We start from the raw sequence: 18,090 nt of genomic DNA on the forward strand, positions 1-18,090 counted from the left end.
TGATTCCACACGTCCACGCCTCACTCCCACGGCCCTCACCGTGTCTGACTCCACACGTCCACGCCTCACTCCCACGGCCCTCACTGTGTCTGACTCCACACGTCCACTCCCTCACCCCCGCCACCCCTACCATGTCTGAATTATCCCAGAGCTCCCTACAAGAGCAGGGAGGAGAGAGGGGCCCAGGCTGCAGTGCCCTGTAGACAAGACTTGGGGTCTTGGGGTAAGTGCAGACAAGGTGATCCCACAGACCACCTCCTGGCTTTGCCTGAGGACCAACTCCTACCCCCAAGGGCCTTCTATCATCAGTGGATGGAGAGGAAGCTGTGGTGGTTTGAATGAAATTGGTCCCTCTAGACTTTTAGTGAGTGGCACTATTGGAGGTGCTGCCTTGTTGGAGGAAGTGCATGCATCACAGGACGTGAGCTTTGAGGTCTCAGAAGCTTAAGCCAGGCCCAGTGGCTCACTCTGTTCCTGCTGCCTGCCAATCTGGACGTAGAACTCTCAGCTACCTCTCCAGCGCCACGCCTGCCTGCATGCCACCATGCTTTCCCCCTTGTGACAGTATGGTCTAAACCTCCAAACTGCCAGCCAGCCCAGGTTATGCTTTCCTTTATAAGAGTCACCCTGGTCATGGTGTCTTCACAGCAATAGGAACCTAAGACAGAGGCCCGTCTGCCCTGCTGCTAGCTGGGTTCTCTGACATCAAAGGAACTGAGACTCGCTGTGAAGACTGCAGTGTTGGAGGTTGGTCTGATGTATTTTGGTGCTAATTACTGCTTGCTGTCTGGCCCACCTTTTCCTTAATAAAAGGCCATCCCACCTGGGCAGGGCAGGAGATAGGTGGGGCTAGGAGAGAGAGGGGTCCTGGAAAGGACCACTACAAGGAGGAAGGAGCGAGACCTGAAGGGAAGAGAGGAAGGCCGCCATGGGTTAGCTGGAGAAGCACATGGCCGACAGCGTGGATGGAGAATCCGGCCCAGATGGAGAACATGAACAAGTATTTGGGGTTATAGATGGGAGGTAGCTTGATAGAAGTTATTGGAAGCAGATGGCATGGGATTGAGGCAGGGATCCCATTGCCTGCCCCACTATGGGAGGTAGTTTAGAGGATTGATATCTGCCCTGCCCCAGGTTAACTAAGGCTATTTTAAAATATAACAAGTGTCAGTGTCTTGATTGCTAGCCAGGCCTACAGATGATACAGGTAATACAGATAATTTTTAAAACAATACTGCAGCGGGGCAGTTCCAGATGAAAGTCTACTTTCTAGGCTCTGAGCCATAGGCCCTCCCTGCTCCTCCCTGGGAAGGACACGGGAGGAGGAAGGAACGGAGACTGGGGAGCCAGGGGCCTCCATTAGAGACCGAGGCCACCCCAGCACCACACAACCCTCACGTCCAAAGTCCAGGCCGGTGACCGCCCAGCTCTGGAGATGCACAGGAGGATAAGAGGCCTGGCTGGCCATGAGACTTTGCTCCAGTCCCGGCCTGACCTGCCTGTGCACTTCTTCATTTGAAGGCCAAACATGGGACACTCAGCTGTCCTCCTCGCGGTGGCCCTGGCCACCCTCCCAGCTTGGGGGACTGGGGCTCCCGTCCAAAGGCAGCACAAGTTACTCCTTGTGTCTTTTGACGGCTTCCGCTGGGACTATGACCAAGATGTGGACACCCCTAATCTGGACACCATGGCCCAAGAGGGAGTGAAAGCGCGGTACATGACTCCCGCCTTCATCACCATGACTAGCCCCTGTCACTTCACACTGGTCACTGGTGAGTGTCAGCCTCCGGGTGGGGTTTGGGAATGGCAGCGGAAGCACCTTGGTCAGAGGTGAGAGGCCATTGCTCTGAGGGGGCGTCCAGTGGGATGGAGAGCCCAGACAAGGGGCCTTCAGGGGTCCCCTGTTGGTGGCACCCGGTCAAGGGCTTGTTCCACAGCCATCCCGAGGGAATGGCGTGCCGTGGGGATTCCAGGCGACTGTGGACTCTCAAGCCTCTCCCCACGCATGCCCCTCCGCTCCCCACTCAGGCAAATACATCGAGAACCACGGGGTGGTGCATAACATGTACTACAACACCACCACCACGGTGAGGCTGCCCTACCACGCCACGCTCGGCATCCAGAGGTGGTGGGACAACGGCAGCATACCCATCTGGATCACAGCCCAGAGGCAGGTAAGACGGCCAGCCCACCCACAGAGAAACCGAGGCACAGCAGGTGCCAGCATCCTGGCCTCCTGGCGCAGAGGGCTGCTCTCGGGCAAGCTCCTGAGGAGGGGGCTGGTGGGGACCCTGCAGGCCGACATCAGGGCTCAGCTGTGGTCCAAGGCCTGTGTCTCTTGGACTTTCTCTGTCCTGTCAAAGAAAGGGAGACCAGGGCTAAGGAGGCACCTGGGTTGGCAGAGTGCCCGCCTGGCATGCATGGGACTCCGGGTTCCAGTCTCAGCCCACAGAAAGCCGGGTGTGGTGGTTCACACCTGCAACCTAGCACTTGGGGCTTTGTTTTTGTTTTGTTTTGTTGGTTTTTCGAGACAGGGTTTCTCTGTGTAGCCTTGGCTGTCCTAGACTCGCTTTGTAGACCAGGCTGGCCTCGAACTCACAGCAATCTGCCTGCCTCTGCCTCCCGAGTGCTGGGATTAAAGGCGTGCGCCACCACGTCTGGCCTAACCTAGCACTTGGGAAGTGAGACAGGAGGATCAGGAGTTTAAGGTCATCCTTGGCTACACAGTGAGTCTGAGGCCAGCCTGGGCTATGCAAGACCCTGTCAAGAAAGGAAGAAGAATGGAAGGAAGGGGGAGCAGGCCACGCCCTGTGGCCACTAGAGAGGAGGAGCGTGCTCACACAGTCCAGCTAAGTGACTCAGTAAGGAGCTGCTGAGCAAAGACTCCCTTTATCTGTTCCCACCACTGGGCATCGGACAATAAAGGCTCAAAGATTGAACAGAAGGTGCGGTGCAGTGTTGAGACCAGGAACAGGCCCCAGTTTGCTTTGCCCCGAGAGATTTTTCTTTTCAAGTGAGGCTTCTGGTCAGTGAAGTTAAAAGGAGGATTTCCAGGTGGGCAGAAATAACCCGGGTTCCACCTCCACCCGGGTGGCTGCCTCCTGTCATGTGGCACTTGGTCCTCCGGCAATGAGGATTTATGGGACGACGGGTGAGCAGGTTGGTGGCGCAAGGTGGACAGGGACGCAGTCAGTGAAGGAAGGCCAGAGGCTGGCAGAGTCTCAAGGAGAGGAGGCTGAAGGACGGAGCATGTGAGGATGCTGGGTGCCTGTCCTCCAGCTGAGCCGTCCCTGCCCCCCACCCCGCCAGCTGTGGCATAAAATCCACTTCAGAAAGCCTCAAGGCAAGGGGCGGGCAGGTTCGGGGCAGGCACAGGATGAGGAGTCCTGGAGCTTACACCGGCTTCATTCTGCAGGGCTTAAAAACCGGCTCCTTTTTCTACCCCGGTGGGAACGTCACCTACCAAGGCGAAGCCGTGACGATGAGCCGGAAGGAAGGCATCTTTCACAACTACACAGATGAGAAGGAGTGGAGGGAAAACGTGGACACGGTGATGAAGTGGTTCACGGAGGAAAACGCGGCCCTGGTCACTCTCTACTTTGGGGAGCCAGACTCCACTGGCCACAAGTACGGCCCCGAGTCCCAGGAGAGGAAAGACATGGTGAAACAAGTAGATAGGACCGTGGGCTACCTCCGGGACAGCATCGAGCGCCACCACCTCACAGACAGCCTCAACCTGATCATCACGTCAGACCACGGCATGACAACAGTCCACAAGGCAGCCAGCGACCTGGTCGAGTTCCACAAGTTCCCCAACTTCACCTTCAAAGACATCGAGTTCGAGCTCTTAGACTACGGGCCCAACGGGTTGCTGATTCCCAAGGAAGGGAAGATGGAGAAAGTGTACAGTGCCCTCAAGGATGCCCACCCCAGACTGCATGTGTACAAGAAGGAGGACTTCCCTGAGATCTTCCACTACGCCAACAACCCCAGGATCACGCCCCTGCTCGTGTACAGTGACCTCGGCTACGTCATCCATGGGGTCAGTGGGCTGCTGATGCTTGTGGGTGGCACGCCGGTTCTACCCGGCCCCTACTTAGATGTGTGTCAGCCGCCCGAGGGACGCGATCAGCTCTGCGCAACAGGCGTGGGTGTTCGAAGGGGGCCGGAGAACAGGAAGTAGAGTCCACACCAGAGAAGGACTCCTCCTAGGAGCAGGCACCCCGAACCGTGGCCTCAGGCTGACATCTCTACCCTTACTCAGTGTCATGGGATCTCCATGATGGCCCACGGTTATTCACTGAGGTTTCCATCTTTGGGCGTGGGAGTGGGGGTAGGGGTGGGGGGGGCGGGGGGGGTTCTCAGAATTGATAGGAATCCAGAAGTCAGCCATACATGTAGCTGGCATGTGCACACCTTACCACACATTGCAACCTTTCCTTAAGGCCATCCACCAACATGGATGCCAACGCATGGAGGAGCTGGGAAAGACCGAGAGGAAGGTAGTGGGGCACCGTGGCCCCATTAATGACCCAAACCCTAACCCTCCCTGCAGCGAATAAACGTCCAGTTCAACAACGGGGAACACGGCTTTGACAACCGGGCCATGGACATGAAGACCATCTTCCGGGCTGTGGGTCCCAGCTTCAAGGCAGGCTTGGAGGTGGAGCCCTTTGAGAGCATCCATGTATACGAGCTCATGTGCAAGCTGCTGGGCATTGTGCCGGAGCCCAACGATGGACACCCTGGCACCCTGCAACCCCTGCTCCGATCGGGTGAGTCAGGAGCAGCACCCTTCCTGTGGAGCCCACTCATGGAGCTGGCAGGCACACACCTGTGAGCGTGCGTGCCTGCAACCAGGTCACTGCACACACCCCAAGGTGATTGTTGAGAGAGAAGCCTAGAGGCTCATGGGACTAGCCAGGAACTGCCTGCCCGTCCTCCATAAGCCTGTGGAGTTGAGAGACACGCCTCTCCTCTCACGGGACCTTCTGTCTCTCCTAGGGTCTGCCGCTCTCCTGCTCGGCAGCCAGCTCCACTTGATCTTGGCACTGATGGGGATCCTAACGGTTCTGATGAAGGTCACATAAGGCCCCACCTCTCAGTCGAGTTCAAAGACCCACAAAGCAGAGGAGGCTGGAAGGATGTGGCAAGACTCGGATTCCTGCTTCTCAGTCTGAAGTTCCCTCCCCACAGGGCACCGCCAAGATCCCCCCCTTCCCCCTCACCCACTCCCACCTCCAGAGGTCGGCAGCCAGAGCACAGCTTCTGAGTTCTACCAACCAGCCTGGCAGCCAAAGAGCCGCTCCCGAGGTCCCTTGATGTGCTAGTGTAGGCTTGGAGGACATCTTTGTCAAGCAACAGTCCTGCTGCCCCCCCCCCCCAGATGCCTCCCTCGCCTCTACCCAGAGCCACCCACTCCTTCCTGGCGCCATCCAGAGCTACAGTGCAGAGGACCTCAAAGCTCACATTGGGGTTGTTTGAAGAGAACTGCAAGGCTGGATGGTTCCAGAATGTGCCAGGTTCCAGCCTCCCTCTGAAGACATCCCACCAGCATGACAAGTGACAGGACCACCCTGTTTTTGTGTCCTGTGCAGTCACAGCCCTTGGCCAGAACAAAAGAAAATCATTCACCTCTTCTAGAAACCCAGAGCAGAAGCTCACTCAGTGCTGGGCTGGAGGCATGACTAGTGACATGCAGTGAACACGGCCATCCAGGCTGGGCTGTGGTGCTGGGGCAGAGGCTCTGACCACATACACACATCCCTGGGCTCGTCCTCAGAACCATCAAAAGAAAGAAAGGAAAGGAAAAGACGGCCCTAGATGTGGTGTTTGTAACTCAGAGGCACAAGAAGTGAACGTGTTCACCCAGTTCATGCCGGTGACCCAGGAGGTGGCTGCGGGGAGAGGATGGCCTCAGCAGGGGCAGGGTAGGGCTGCAGTTAGGGTCACTGAACCTGAAAGAAGCCTCCCTGGGGAGGTGTACCTGGGCTGAGAGGCTGACAGGTAGCCATGCCCAGCAGAAGGTGGGAGCAGGGAATCCCAGGCACACAGGGCTTGGCAAAATTCTGAAAGTGAAAGAAGCCAGTGGGTTGGAAGGCTGTGTGCAAGAGGCTGGTGTGCAAGATGCATGTATGCAAGATGACTGTGTGCAAGATGGATGTGTACAAGAGGCCTGTGTGCAAGGGAAGGTGCTTTGTGCACACTGAGCCTTCAAGGGAGGCCATCATGGGTGGAGTGTGGCTCAGACATGGGGCAGAAGCATAAAAACCAATGAGGAGGTCAGGTCAATCCAGGGGTGCACGCAAGACACTCAAGCAGGCAGAGGTGACCTAAGGCTGACAGGCTGGGGATACCTCCAGGAGGCTGGGCATTCAGGATGGGGGCAGATCTTGGGTACAGAGGACAAGAAAGGACAGATGAAGCGTGGCCTGGGGTTCAGGTCCCATAGTGGGCAGAGGCAATCTCAATGCAAAGACGCCGGGGAGGGCCAGGAGCCCTGAGTTGTTTTGGTCTGGATCCGTCTTCCATGCCTGTGGAGCATCCTCTTGAAGCCATAGCAGAGCAACACTTTGCACCCTGAAGCCTTACTTACACCCAGTGTGTGGCTCAGGCTAGCAGTTCACACACATGGCATGTCAGACAAGGACAAGGAGAGATGAAGGCCGGTCTCTCACCGAGAAGACACAGCCAGCACACAGGTGGGAGGGGCGAGGAATGCCACACCCAGAAGGGAACCCCCCCCCCAGCTAAAGATCCTTCTGCCTAACTCCCTCTTAGCGGTAAGGATGCTGAAGCCAGAGTCCTCAGCTGACTAGTGCCAGGCCGCTAGCGGAGGAGCTAAGTCTACATGCTGGCATTTCCAAACCTGCCTCCAGAGGCTCTGACCCCCACACAGGCAGGGAGGTGATGACACTGAACAGGGCTGGAGTCCGCAGAACACACTCACAGCCTTGTTCTGCTGAAGGCTAGGGGGTGGGCACCAAAACAGCAAGGCTCAAACTCTCAGGCAAGGAGGATAAAGCAAGACAGATTAGGCAATTTATGCTCACGGAGGTGGGGGTGGGGGGAGGGGCAGGGGGGAGAGGGAGGCGGGGGGGGGGGAGGGGAAGGATGGAGGGCAGGGATGGACTTCTCTTAGCACCTGCCCATTCTCGAGGTGTGAATTCTCCCATAGCTGGAGGCTGACATGAGACAGGGTGGGCAGTAGAGTGCAGAGCGCAGACTCAGCGCAGAGCTCCGAGCTGTGACCCCTACCCACAGGCTCTACCCGCACACTTGCCCCTGGAAAAGGGTGTCACCTGGCATGCGCAGCCCTCCGCTGCCTTTGGGTAAAGGGTGAGGCTGCAGCTCCACTCTGTCCCTGTGCACTCCAGAGCCGGTGCTCCACCCTTCTCACTCACCCCAGCAGCAGAGGGTCTATACCAGCCTATAAACATCACACCGCAACAGGCTCACATTCAAGACCCACGAAACCTAAGTTACCGAGAACAAGCAAACAAATCTCATGATTCTGGGTTGAGCAGTGTTGATTGCTATTCTGCGGAGCATGCAGCTGCTAGGGCCACAGGTTGGACACTCTCCCACAACCACCTGCGTGCATTTGCCTGTGTCCTCCAGGAGCCAACTGGGAGTCACCAGACTCTTCCTCTCGGACCTTGTCTCTGCTTCCTCTCCCTCCCCAGACCTATCTCTCCCGTGCCAAAACATGATGCCTGTTTTTCCAAGAAGTCTCTAGAAGCTGTCTCTTGGCTCCGAGCAAGCTGTCAAACTCTGGACTGGACAGGCATAGGCCCAGCCTCCCGGCTTACCAAAGCCCCTACCACCACCCTCTCTCTCTGCCTCGTGGTGTCGGCTCACACGTGGCCATCACAGGCCTGGCAATAAGACCAGCTGCCCAGGTTTGCCATTCTAAACCAGTGCCAATCCTCTCACTCCCACTATGGCTGCATGGGGCATGCTGGAGCCCTGCAGGGCTGAGCCTGGCTAGGGCAGGATACTGGGCAGCAAAGGGTGCTCTGGGCTTCTGTGAGAGCCAGACCTCCAACCAGGACACCTTGGGTTTCTGACATCTGCCACAAGAGGGCACTGTCCAGCAAAGCACCCTGGGAACAGCTCCATTACTGGTACACCGAGTTTGAAACAGTTGCTGGAGCTAATGGGGGGGGGGGCGGCAAAGAGATGTGTCATAGGTAACTAAGTCTTTAAGACAGCGGTCAAACACAGCAGAAGCAGTTCATTCTTGCTTGGGGCAGGCGGCTTTGGCCCACCAGAGGATCCTGGCACAAGGGTGGGCTCTGCACTGAAAGAGGAAAATGAATGAGGCCTTCTGTGAGCGCACAGGGAGCTAGTGTTGTCCACGGGCCACAGGGCCAAGCGGAAACACACAAGGTGGGAAGCGCAAACACTGTCAGGGTGACGGGCTCCTGTGCAGAGCCGGGTGGCCAAGGCTGCAGCAGCAGCTTGTGCATTCTCCATACTGAGAGCTGGGCTTGGGCAACCTGGGCATCAGCAGTCAAGCGTGCCCCAGGCCTGGCCTCTGACAGGGGAGCTGCCCCAAGCGAGCTGCCCCAGGCCTGGCTTCCTGTCTGGAGCGGATTCCCTGGATGCCAGTATAAGGATTGACACTATCCAAGGGAAGGGAGCAGCACGCACAAAGTACCTGAGCATCCTGTCACCATCCCGCTGCAGAGGCCGTGTGATGGCCCAGCTCCCTCCAGAATGGCTCCCACTGTGACCATAGATACACTCCTCAGGTGACAGCTGTAGGAGGGCGCCTGTGCTCCCCCTGATCTCCAGCTTCTGTTCTTTTGCACCTGGGACCTGGCCAGACCCCACCTCCAGAAATCCCTGCCTAGATGCCTGGAGCTGGGGTGCTGACCAGCCCAAGAATCACATAGGCTCATGATCCCACATCAAATAGGTTGCTGGAGAAGACTAACCCACACCCACTTCCACTGCCTGCCCATACAGGCGCATGCACACACACACGCACGCGCACACACAGATGCACAAACAGCAGCTCGGACACTATGGCTGGCTCCAGCCCTGTCCCAGCCCCTGGGAGCCTGCCCCACCTGGATGGAGATCAGGTAGAGGTTATGTCTCTATTTCTTACTCCAGATGCTAGGTGGCCTGAGGGGTCCTCCCTGCAAAGCTGAGCTTCCCCTGTGGAGAACAGGACCGAGGTCCACATGGATCGCCTAAAATACTACCAACTCCCTTGCCAAGAGTTGCTGGCTCCTCGGTCTTGGGCAAGTTGCCAACTTCCTCTGGGCCTAAACTCCCTCATCTGTAAAATCAGGGATCATAAGCCAGGGAGGCAGCCCATGCCTACAATTCTAGCTCTCGGGAGGCTGAGGCAGGAGGATGGCAAGTTTGAGACCAACCTGGTCTGCATAGTGAGAGCCTGTCTCAAACAAACAAGCAAGCAAGCCTCCTAAGAGACAGACTGACAGGTGCCAAAACGCTGAGAACGCCCCCACCTCTAGCCCCCCTTTAAGCGCACTGGTTTCCTAAGCAGTGTTTCTGGCTGAAGCCCCTGAGTCAAGCCACTCCCCTGGGCGACAGGGGTCCTGGCTCCACCTGCTTCACAGCCACACCCAGATGGTGCTACAAGTGTTTCACCTGCACTGCATTCCTGCTTAGGAGGCCCCTATGACAGTCTGTTCCCTTTTAAAGTAAACTTAAGGGGCCAAGGAGAGGGCTCGGTGGCCAGATGCCAGCTTGCCAAGCCTGAGGGCCTGAGACAGGATCTCCAGCACCAAACAAAAGCACACAGGTGGCGATGCGCGCCTGTGACCCAAGCACTGGCCTGTCTCAGGAAAAAGTAAGGCGCAGGGTTCAGGACGGTGGCTCACTGGGGAACGGTGCCTGCCACCAAACCCGAGTTCAATACCTGGGCCCCACATGGTGGAGAGAATCAACTCCTTGGAAATTTCCTTCTGACCTCCACATGTGCACTGCAGCAATTGGGACCCATACAGTACATGTGTAATTTAAAAATACAAGTGAGCCAGGCACAGGGGTGAGAGCCTGTAATCCAGCACTCAGGGAGGCAGAGGCAGGTGATCTCTGTGAGTTAGAGACCAGCCTGGTCTACAAATCGAGTCCAGGATAGCCAAGGCCACACAGAAAAACCCTGTCTCATATAAAAATAAATAAATAGTAGAAGGCAGCTAAGAATGGTGGCACACACGCCTTTAATCCCAGCACGTGGGAGGCAGAGGCAGAGGCAGGTGGATCTCTGTGAGTTTAAGGCCAGCCTGATCTACAGAGTGAGTTCCAGGACAGCCAGAGCTACACTATTAGACCCTTGCCGAAAAAATAAAAATAAGGTGTAAGACATTTGATGCTAACCTCTGGCTTCCATATGAAGCACACACAAGCAAATGCAGGGACACACAGACATACACGATTGATTGATTAATTGATTGATTGATTGATTGATTGATTGATGAGACACGGGTTCTCACTATGTAGCCCTGGCTGTTCTGGAACTCACAGAACCTTCCTCTGCCTCCCAAATTCTGGGATTAAAAGTGTTTGTTTTAATTACTATTTAGTTATTGCCAGGCCTGGCAATAAACACATTTAAGTATTTTTTTTTTAAAAAAAGAGTGAGTTTAAAATAAGATTTTGAGTACACAACAGAGCAGGCAGGCACATTGTGGACACGGGGGTCCCTGCCACCGGGAAGCTCTGCAGGGAGGCACTTGGCCTCCCCAGGGCCAGCATCCAAACGTGTCCCCAGGCTCCCACAGAGATGCTCAGTTTCCCTGGGCATGTCTGACTGCCTAAGGCTAACACTGCTTGGGAAGTCTCTCTGCACAAAGTTCTGAGTATCACTGGCCCAGGTCAGACTGGCACAAACCCCACGGAAACAAAGCCATGTCCCACATCCCGCAGCCGCAGGGACATGGCTGGGCAGTGATAATAACATGCCACCCTTTCACCGGCCGCTGTCAACCGGAAGCAGCAAATGAAACATCCTGGGACCCACTTGGGTGGTCGGTGTGGGGACACAGAAAGCCCCCTTTGTCAAGAGGCCCCGCCCCTTCAGAGTTGGTTCTACAATGTCGGCTGTCACCAGGAGGTGGCGCTCCTGGGCTCCTCAACCCCAGAAAAGCCTTTCCCGGGCAGCTTCCGCAGTGAGAGAGAGCAACTTCAGCTACTGCAGCTCGGATTGCTCAGACTCAGCCACCAGGGGTAAGTCGGCAGGGTGACACACACACACACACCCGCCCACCCCTACCACAGAGAGAGAGAGAGAGAGAGAGAGAGAGAGAGAGAGAGAGAGAGAGAGAGAGAGAGAGAGAGAGAGAGAGAGAGAGAGAGAGAGAGAGAGGAAGAAGAAGAAGAAGAAGAAGAAGAAGAAGAAGAAGAAGAAGAAGAAGAAGAAGAAGAAGAGAAGAGACGAGAAGAGGAGGAAGAGGAGAGAACGCAGCTGTTTAGAGAAGAGAGCCAGGATGCTGAGGCCCAGGCTTCAGGGAAATCTCCTGCTTTCCCACCACACTCAGCACCCAGGATGCGGCTCTGAGATTTGAGCACCTCCCTGAGCAAATCCAGGGGCGCACACTGCACACCTCTGAATCCAAGTGTGGGTGGTCCTGAGAGTCTGAGTGTTCGCGCTCTGCGGGCCAGGACCCCACAGTCCGGAGTGAATGGGATGCTGGCTGGAAATTACTCTCGCCGAACTTCCCCACAACGAACGAGATAAAGGCGAGCATCTCTCTGAGTTCGATACCGGTGGGACATGGCCAGCCCTCACCAGAGGCGCTACTGCGATAGAGTTGAGTCCTTCCACAAACCAGTAAGCCAGCGGCGTGGAGTCACCCGATTGGCCTCCGTTTCTTATTCTGCAGGGCCCCGTAGGAGGATCTGCAAGGTTCCTAAGCCTGACCGTTCATCTTAAGCCGTGTTAACGGACAAGTTCAGGGCCAGCAGGAGGGACCTCAGAAGCAATGCAATACACACACACACAAGCCTGACGCTGCCCAACGAATAACATTAGCTCTTAGCACCAGGGTTTGCAAACGATTCCCAGGGGGCGCGTCTGGAGCACCCCATTTATCCCAGTTCCGGGGAAGTGGTTTCCATCCCCCCACATCGCCGGCCTGGATGCTCAGCCCCCTCCCCACGCCTGGCCGGCAGCAGCTCTAGGTGGCGCAGGGTTGGAGGAGCATCTGTTGCCATGGTAACCCGCGGCCTGTTCCCGCGCCTGGGGCTGGACCATTGAGTTCTAAAGTGAGCTGAGCCCAGAGCTGGATGGAGCAAGGTTTGGGGGCGGATGCAATGCAGTAATCCCGCACGCACTGTCCTCCATGGCTTACATCGTTGCACACAGCTCCCAACCCCACGCACACACTAGGCACGGAAATACACACAAAGCACGCTACATGCTGGCACCTAGTACAGACGACCTTACACGTTAAGTGCTACACAGCTACACATTCTAGCCACCGACGCTGGTCACCACACACTCGGGCGCAGATCGCAAGCCGGGATCTCGACGTCCCAGAATGCACTCTGGAAACATCCTCCGGATCTGGTAGAGGAAGTAGACCCTGATGAAGAAGAGGGTTGCGCACCTGGGTCTGTGCCTGTGCCTCGCTGTCCCACCCGACTGCCCTACGTGTTGTGTTTGAGCATGAGAGTCAGTCACCTCTGCAACCTGGATGAGATGGTTATAGCCTGGCACCGTGAGGCTGGACTGTCAGTGTAGTCCCCTCAGGTGACCTACCAGGAAGTGTCCCCGACGTTCCAATCTTTGTTGCCAGAATAGACAGCAAAGTATCTGGGCCTGGTCCCCGTTATCCATGTTGGGGCCATTGGGGTTACAAGCCTGGAAGTGACTCTAAGGACATCGGCAGACCTAACACACGGCCCCTCCCCAAGTCACCCCCCAACCCCCACCCTGTGAGATAGGAGGACAGAAAAGTTAGAGGAACCCGGGACCCCACCTCACTGCCCTGAATCAAGACTGGGACCCACCCAGAGCACAGCCCGCAGCGTCTGGGGTGTTTGCAGTGATGATCACCTGTGGCTCTTGGCCTCATTCTGGGAAAACATCCCAAGTTGTCCCAGTTATTTTACCCGTATGGTCCAATAATGTTTACTATCAGGCCTATAATTATTATTGCGGCAGTACTTTATAACCTGCTAGCAATCAATCAAGACACAGACACCTGTTATATTTTAAAATAGCCTTAGATAGCCTGTGGCAGGGCAGATATTAATTCACTTAAACCACTTCCCATAGTGGGGCAGGTATCCCATGCCATCTGCTTCTAATAATTTCTATCAAGCTACCTCCCATCCATAATCCCAAATACTTGCTAATTATTTTCGTCTGGGCCAAGTCTCCGTCCACGCCGGCTGGGTGCTTCTCCTCCACCTAACCCATGGGCCCAGCTTTCTTCTCCTTTCCTCTGGTCTCTTCTCCTCCCAAGATTCTCTCTGTCTCTCTAAGCCCTGGAACCTTAGCCACGCCCATCCCATTTGCCCTGCCCAGGTGTGATGGCCTTTTATTGGTCAAACAGGTTAGGCTCTTAGGCAAGGTCCAGGTGGGGCACAGAGATAGCAAGCAGTAATTAGCATCAAAACACATCAGACCAACCTCCAGTACCAAGTCTCACCTGAGCATCTCCCCTGTCCGTGATTCACACACTGACAGGGGAGGTGAAGCAGCTCCCTCGCCGCTTACCCCACAAAACAAAAACACTGGATGGCTCTGACTGAGCTCTGTCTTGGAGGCAAGGGTCTCCCAGGACGAAAGAATCCTTCAAAATATCCCAGCAAGTCCTCTCTCTCGAGGAAACGATAAACCTATGTGAGAACTGTAATGCACTTCTCCAGGTTGCACCAGCTCATGAATTCCTTCATCACTGCGTGGAAAATGGCTTTTAACCACTGAGCACAAGCGGTCAGAAGAAGTAATGCTTTTTAATTTTAGATTCGTACCTGTTCTCCTCCTAGGTGTAGGCTTAGATGATGATCAGTGGGTTACTTTCTGTCAGAGTCCGTGCAGGAGGAACAGCAAAACAGCTCTAGAACTCATGGAATGCGGCCCACCGGCTAGCAAGCCCAGGATGGGTGTGTCTCGGCGAGGCATAACCCTGAGAACTGCGTGTCCTGAGGACTTCATGCTGTTATGGAGCACAGCTCTGCTTGTTACCTTTGCGGTCCTTATAATCCCCTTAATATGTGAATTGTGTGAGGACTATAAAGGCGGCTCCCAGCCTCTCACTGGGCAGTATCGTTGGCATACGCAGGAGTAATGCTTAATCTCCTTCAGGCCTTGCTGCTAGGAGCCTATTAATGGTTCAACCACCATCTCTGAAAACAATCTGCAGATGTAGATTGCTAACAATGGTCACTACCCTTAGAAAGAATTTGGAAAAATAGATTGTTCAACAAGGTTAGGTAAAGATGTTTTTGCTAGTGGCCCTGATGTGGGAAATCTAGGGAGACAATTGAAGTTAATAAAAAGTACATTTTTTTTGACAGGGTTTCTCTGTGTAGCCTTGGCTGTCCTGGACTCACTTTGTAGACCAGGCTGGCCTCGAACTCACAGAGATCTGCCTGCCTCTGCTTCCCAAGTGCTGGGATTAAAGGCATGCGCCACCACGCCCGGCTAGAAAGTGCACTCTTTTTTTTTTTTTTTTTTTTTTTTGGTTTTTTGAGACAGAGTCTCTCTGTGTAGCCTTGGCCGTCCTGGACTCACTTTGTAGACCAGGCTGGCCTCGAACTCACAGCGATCCGCCTGCCTCTGCCTCCCAAGTGCTGGGATTAAAGGCGTGCGCCACCACACCCGGCTAGAAAGTGCACTCTTTTTTTTTTTTTTTTTTTTTTTTTTAGAAAGTGCACTCTTAATAGTAAATCTAGGGACTTTTTGAGGTTGGCAAAGCAAGAACAATGGCCCATAGCAGCACTGGCTGACGTGACTCTGTCAAGCTGGGCTGGTGACTGAGATGACGAGTGATTTCCTTATTCTATTTTTCTGCCCTCAGTTTCCTGATATGATTTAATAAAACATATTAATGAGTAGATGAGCACCTTTAGGACTTTATTTTTATATAGGAGTTTAGATTTGTGATTCCTTTAGGATCTTCATAAGATTGCTTCTTAAAGTAATTGATTCCTTCTTTGTAACTGCACACTGAAGCCTGTCAGTGAAGAAAAGCTGGCTGAGAAATTCCCTTGCTTGCTTACGCTCTGTTAATATGTAACAAGTTGCTTATGTACAAATGTATGTGAGTTCTCAGAAATAACTTGTTATTCGTGTTTGTTCCTCATCCATAATATGTAAAACATCTGATCATGTGAAGATATTGGGGAACACATTTCTTATGTATATCCATTGTAATCATTTATTTATAGAGAGATAGGATGTAAACACATTGTGATTTTTGCACTGCTTGAAAGATTTTGTTGGGGTGTGTAAACTGTGAGAAGAAGGAGAAGAGGAAGAAGGAAAAGGAGAAGGGGGAAATTATAAGGGTAAGAAAAAGGAGAAGAACATGAAGAAGAAGAAGGAAAAGGATGAAAATAAGAAGATAATAAAATGAGGCCAGGGGTGGTGGAGAGAGAGAGAGAGAGAGAGAGAGAGAGAGAGAGAGAGAATAATAAAACACACATGAAGATAGGCTGCACCCTCCCTTTACGGTCTCAACATAGAAGCTTTATTCACTTTTACAAGATATGTCTACAAGGGCATACGTTGCTTTTGTTTATGTGGAAAAGTTTTTTTTTTGTTTTTTGTTTTTTGGTTTTTTGGTTTTTCAAGACAGGGTTTCTCTGTGTAGCCTTGGCTATCCTGGACTCACTTTGTAGACCAGGCTGGCCTCGAACTCACATCGATCCACCTGCCTCTGCCTCCCAAGTGCTGGGACTACAGGTGTGCGCCACCACAACGCCCGGCAATTTTTTTTTTTTTTTTTTAGTCTAAGATTGTATCTCCTAGTAATGTCAGAAGCTGTGCCCAGAAAGTCTCACCAGTGTGACCACTTAAATGTGAGCTGAACAAGATGTAGGTGTGCCAAAGCACACAGGGAAAGCCCAGGAGGCCTCAACCCTAGACAGAGAACTGCAGGCAACTAAGCAAGGCTGAGAGCAGGGGATATAGGCTTCACTAGAGAAGACCACACCAGTTGCTTTACCCAGTGCTCAGCCCTGAAAATATCACACATTATACACACTGGGCAGGCTATATTTAGGAGAGAGAGAGAGAGAGAGAGAGAGAGAGAGAGAGAGAGAGAGAGAGAGAGAGTGTATGTGTGTGTGTATGCATGTAACAATTGTTTAAAGTAATTGTTTAGAAAAGTTTACAGGGCGTGGTGGGGCTTGGAGGAGGAAGCAGACAGACCAATGGGGCAGGCTGCTCTCCCCACATCGAATCACAAGGCACCCTTCCAGGCCCTCAGCCGCCACCGCCGCTGCTGCCCAGATGTTGGTTCGTCCCTGAGTGAAACAGCAGTGTCCCGCCCGCTGCGAACACGCACAGGGAAGCCGAAGACCAGTCTGCACTTTGTCAACACGGGTCTTTCAGCTGGAATCCAGTCGCTGCCTGTAACTCTTCAAGGGCTAGGCAGGGGCAGGTCCTCCCGGCAGGGAAGGAGTAGAGATACCACAAGCTGTACAGAGAGGCGCTGGGGCTGCTGTGGAGGCCAAGGGTGAATGTCCTGTCTCTGTCCAGGACATTCGGTCCTGGACAACCAGCCAACTTAGTCAGAGTTCCCACACTCCACGGGAGGCTGGGCACACACCGAGAATGGCCAGTGCCCCATGGACGCAAACTACGAAGAAGCAATCTGGCACTGGAGCCAGAGCCATGGCACTTGACTCTCGGTTGAAAGATACAGCTGGTGCTCAAGAGCTGGCTCAGTGGTTAGGAGCACTGGCTGCTCTTGCAGAGGACCTGGGTTCAGTTGCCAGCACCCACATCAGACACCACACAACCGTCTGTGACTCAGCCGAAGGACACCTGAAGTCCTCTTCTGGACTCCATGGGTGTTTGCGGTCACATGTGCACATACCCACACACATGTGCACATAATTAAAAATAAAATAAATATATTTTAAAAGGACAAACCAAAAATACGGTAGATCTGGGGAAACTATGCAATAGGGAAATACTTGCCACACAGCATGAGGACCAGAGTTCGAATCCCAGAGCCCACGTTACTCTAGTTTGCTTTATGTTGCTGTAATAAAACACTGAGCAGACATAAGGTGGGAGAGAAAAGGGTTTATTTCATCTTATACTTCCATCACCATGTGGCTACTCTATGTCAACTTGACACAAGCTAAAGTCATCTGAGAGGAGGGACCCTCAACTGAGAAATGCTGCCATATCATGCTGTAGGCAATTTTCTTAATTAGTGAGTGATGGGGGAGGGCCCAGTTTACTGCGGGTGGGGCCATCCCTGGGCTGCTGGTCCTGGCTTCTATAAGAAAGCAGGCTGAGCAAGCCATGGGGAGCAAGCCAGTGAGCAGCACCCCTCCATGGCCTCTGCATCAGCTCCTGCCTCCTGGTCCCTGCCCTGCTTGAGTTCCTGTCCTGACTTCCTTTGGTGATGGACCACAGTGTGGAAGTGCGAGTCAAGTAAACCTTCTCCTCCTCAAGTTGATTTCAGTCCTGGTGTTTCATTTCATTACAGCAATAGAAACCTCAACTAGGACAGTCACACGCATGCACGCGCGCGCGCGCGCGCGTGTGTGTGTGTGTGTGTGCACACACACGGAGCATGCACGCATACATACATATATACATATACATGAGTACATACATGTATGTGCATATATACATGCATGTGGCAGAGAGCCAGGTATGGTAGCTCAGGCCTTCCCTCCCTCATATCTGTGTCTCAAACTCTCTGCTTTTCTCATATAAGGACTTGTGTCCCTGGGTTCAGGGCTCACCCTCATCCAGGAATTTCCCTCATGGGTGGAAATCCTGTTTCCAAAGAAGGCCACAGTCCAGGACTCAGGATTGGATGTTTCCTTTGTGGGAGTGACAGGGTTTTTTAAGACAGGGTTTCTCTGTGTCCTGGACTTTGCAGACCAGGTTGGCCTCGAACTCACAGCAAC

General features: G+C 53.8%; 1 protein-coding gene across 1 annotated transcript in view; it reads left to right on the top strand.

The window, feature by feature from the left end:
* Positions 1 to 1,528: 1,528 nt before the first annotated feature.
* Positions 1,529 to 18,090, top strand: part of ENPP7 (ectonucleotide pyrophosphatase/phosphodiesterase 7) — a gene marked incomplete at both ends in the record, with an annotated part of 28,267 nt that continues 11,705 nt past the window's right edge. Inside the window, 5 exons of the mRNA XM_084750567.1 lie at positions 1,529 to 1,772; positions 2,029 to 2,174; positions 3,416 to 4,042; positions 4,556 to 4,775; positions 5,005 to 5,069. Coding sequence (XP_084606693.1) covers positions 1,529 to 1,772; positions 2,029 to 2,174; positions 3,416 to 4,042; positions 4,556 to 4,775; positions 5,005 to 5,069 — 1,302 coding nt within the window. The remainder of the gene's footprint in view (positions 1,773 to 2,028; positions 2,175 to 3,415; positions 4,043 to 4,555; positions 4,776 to 5,004; positions 5,070 to 18,090) is intronic.

Source organism: Acomys minous, assembly GCF_964271855.1.
Source record: "Acomys minous genome assembly, chromosome: 12".
In the NCBI taxonomy this organism is placed as follows: domain Eukaryota; kingdom Metazoa; phylum Chordata; class Mammalia; order Rodentia; family Muridae; genus Acomys; species Acomys minous.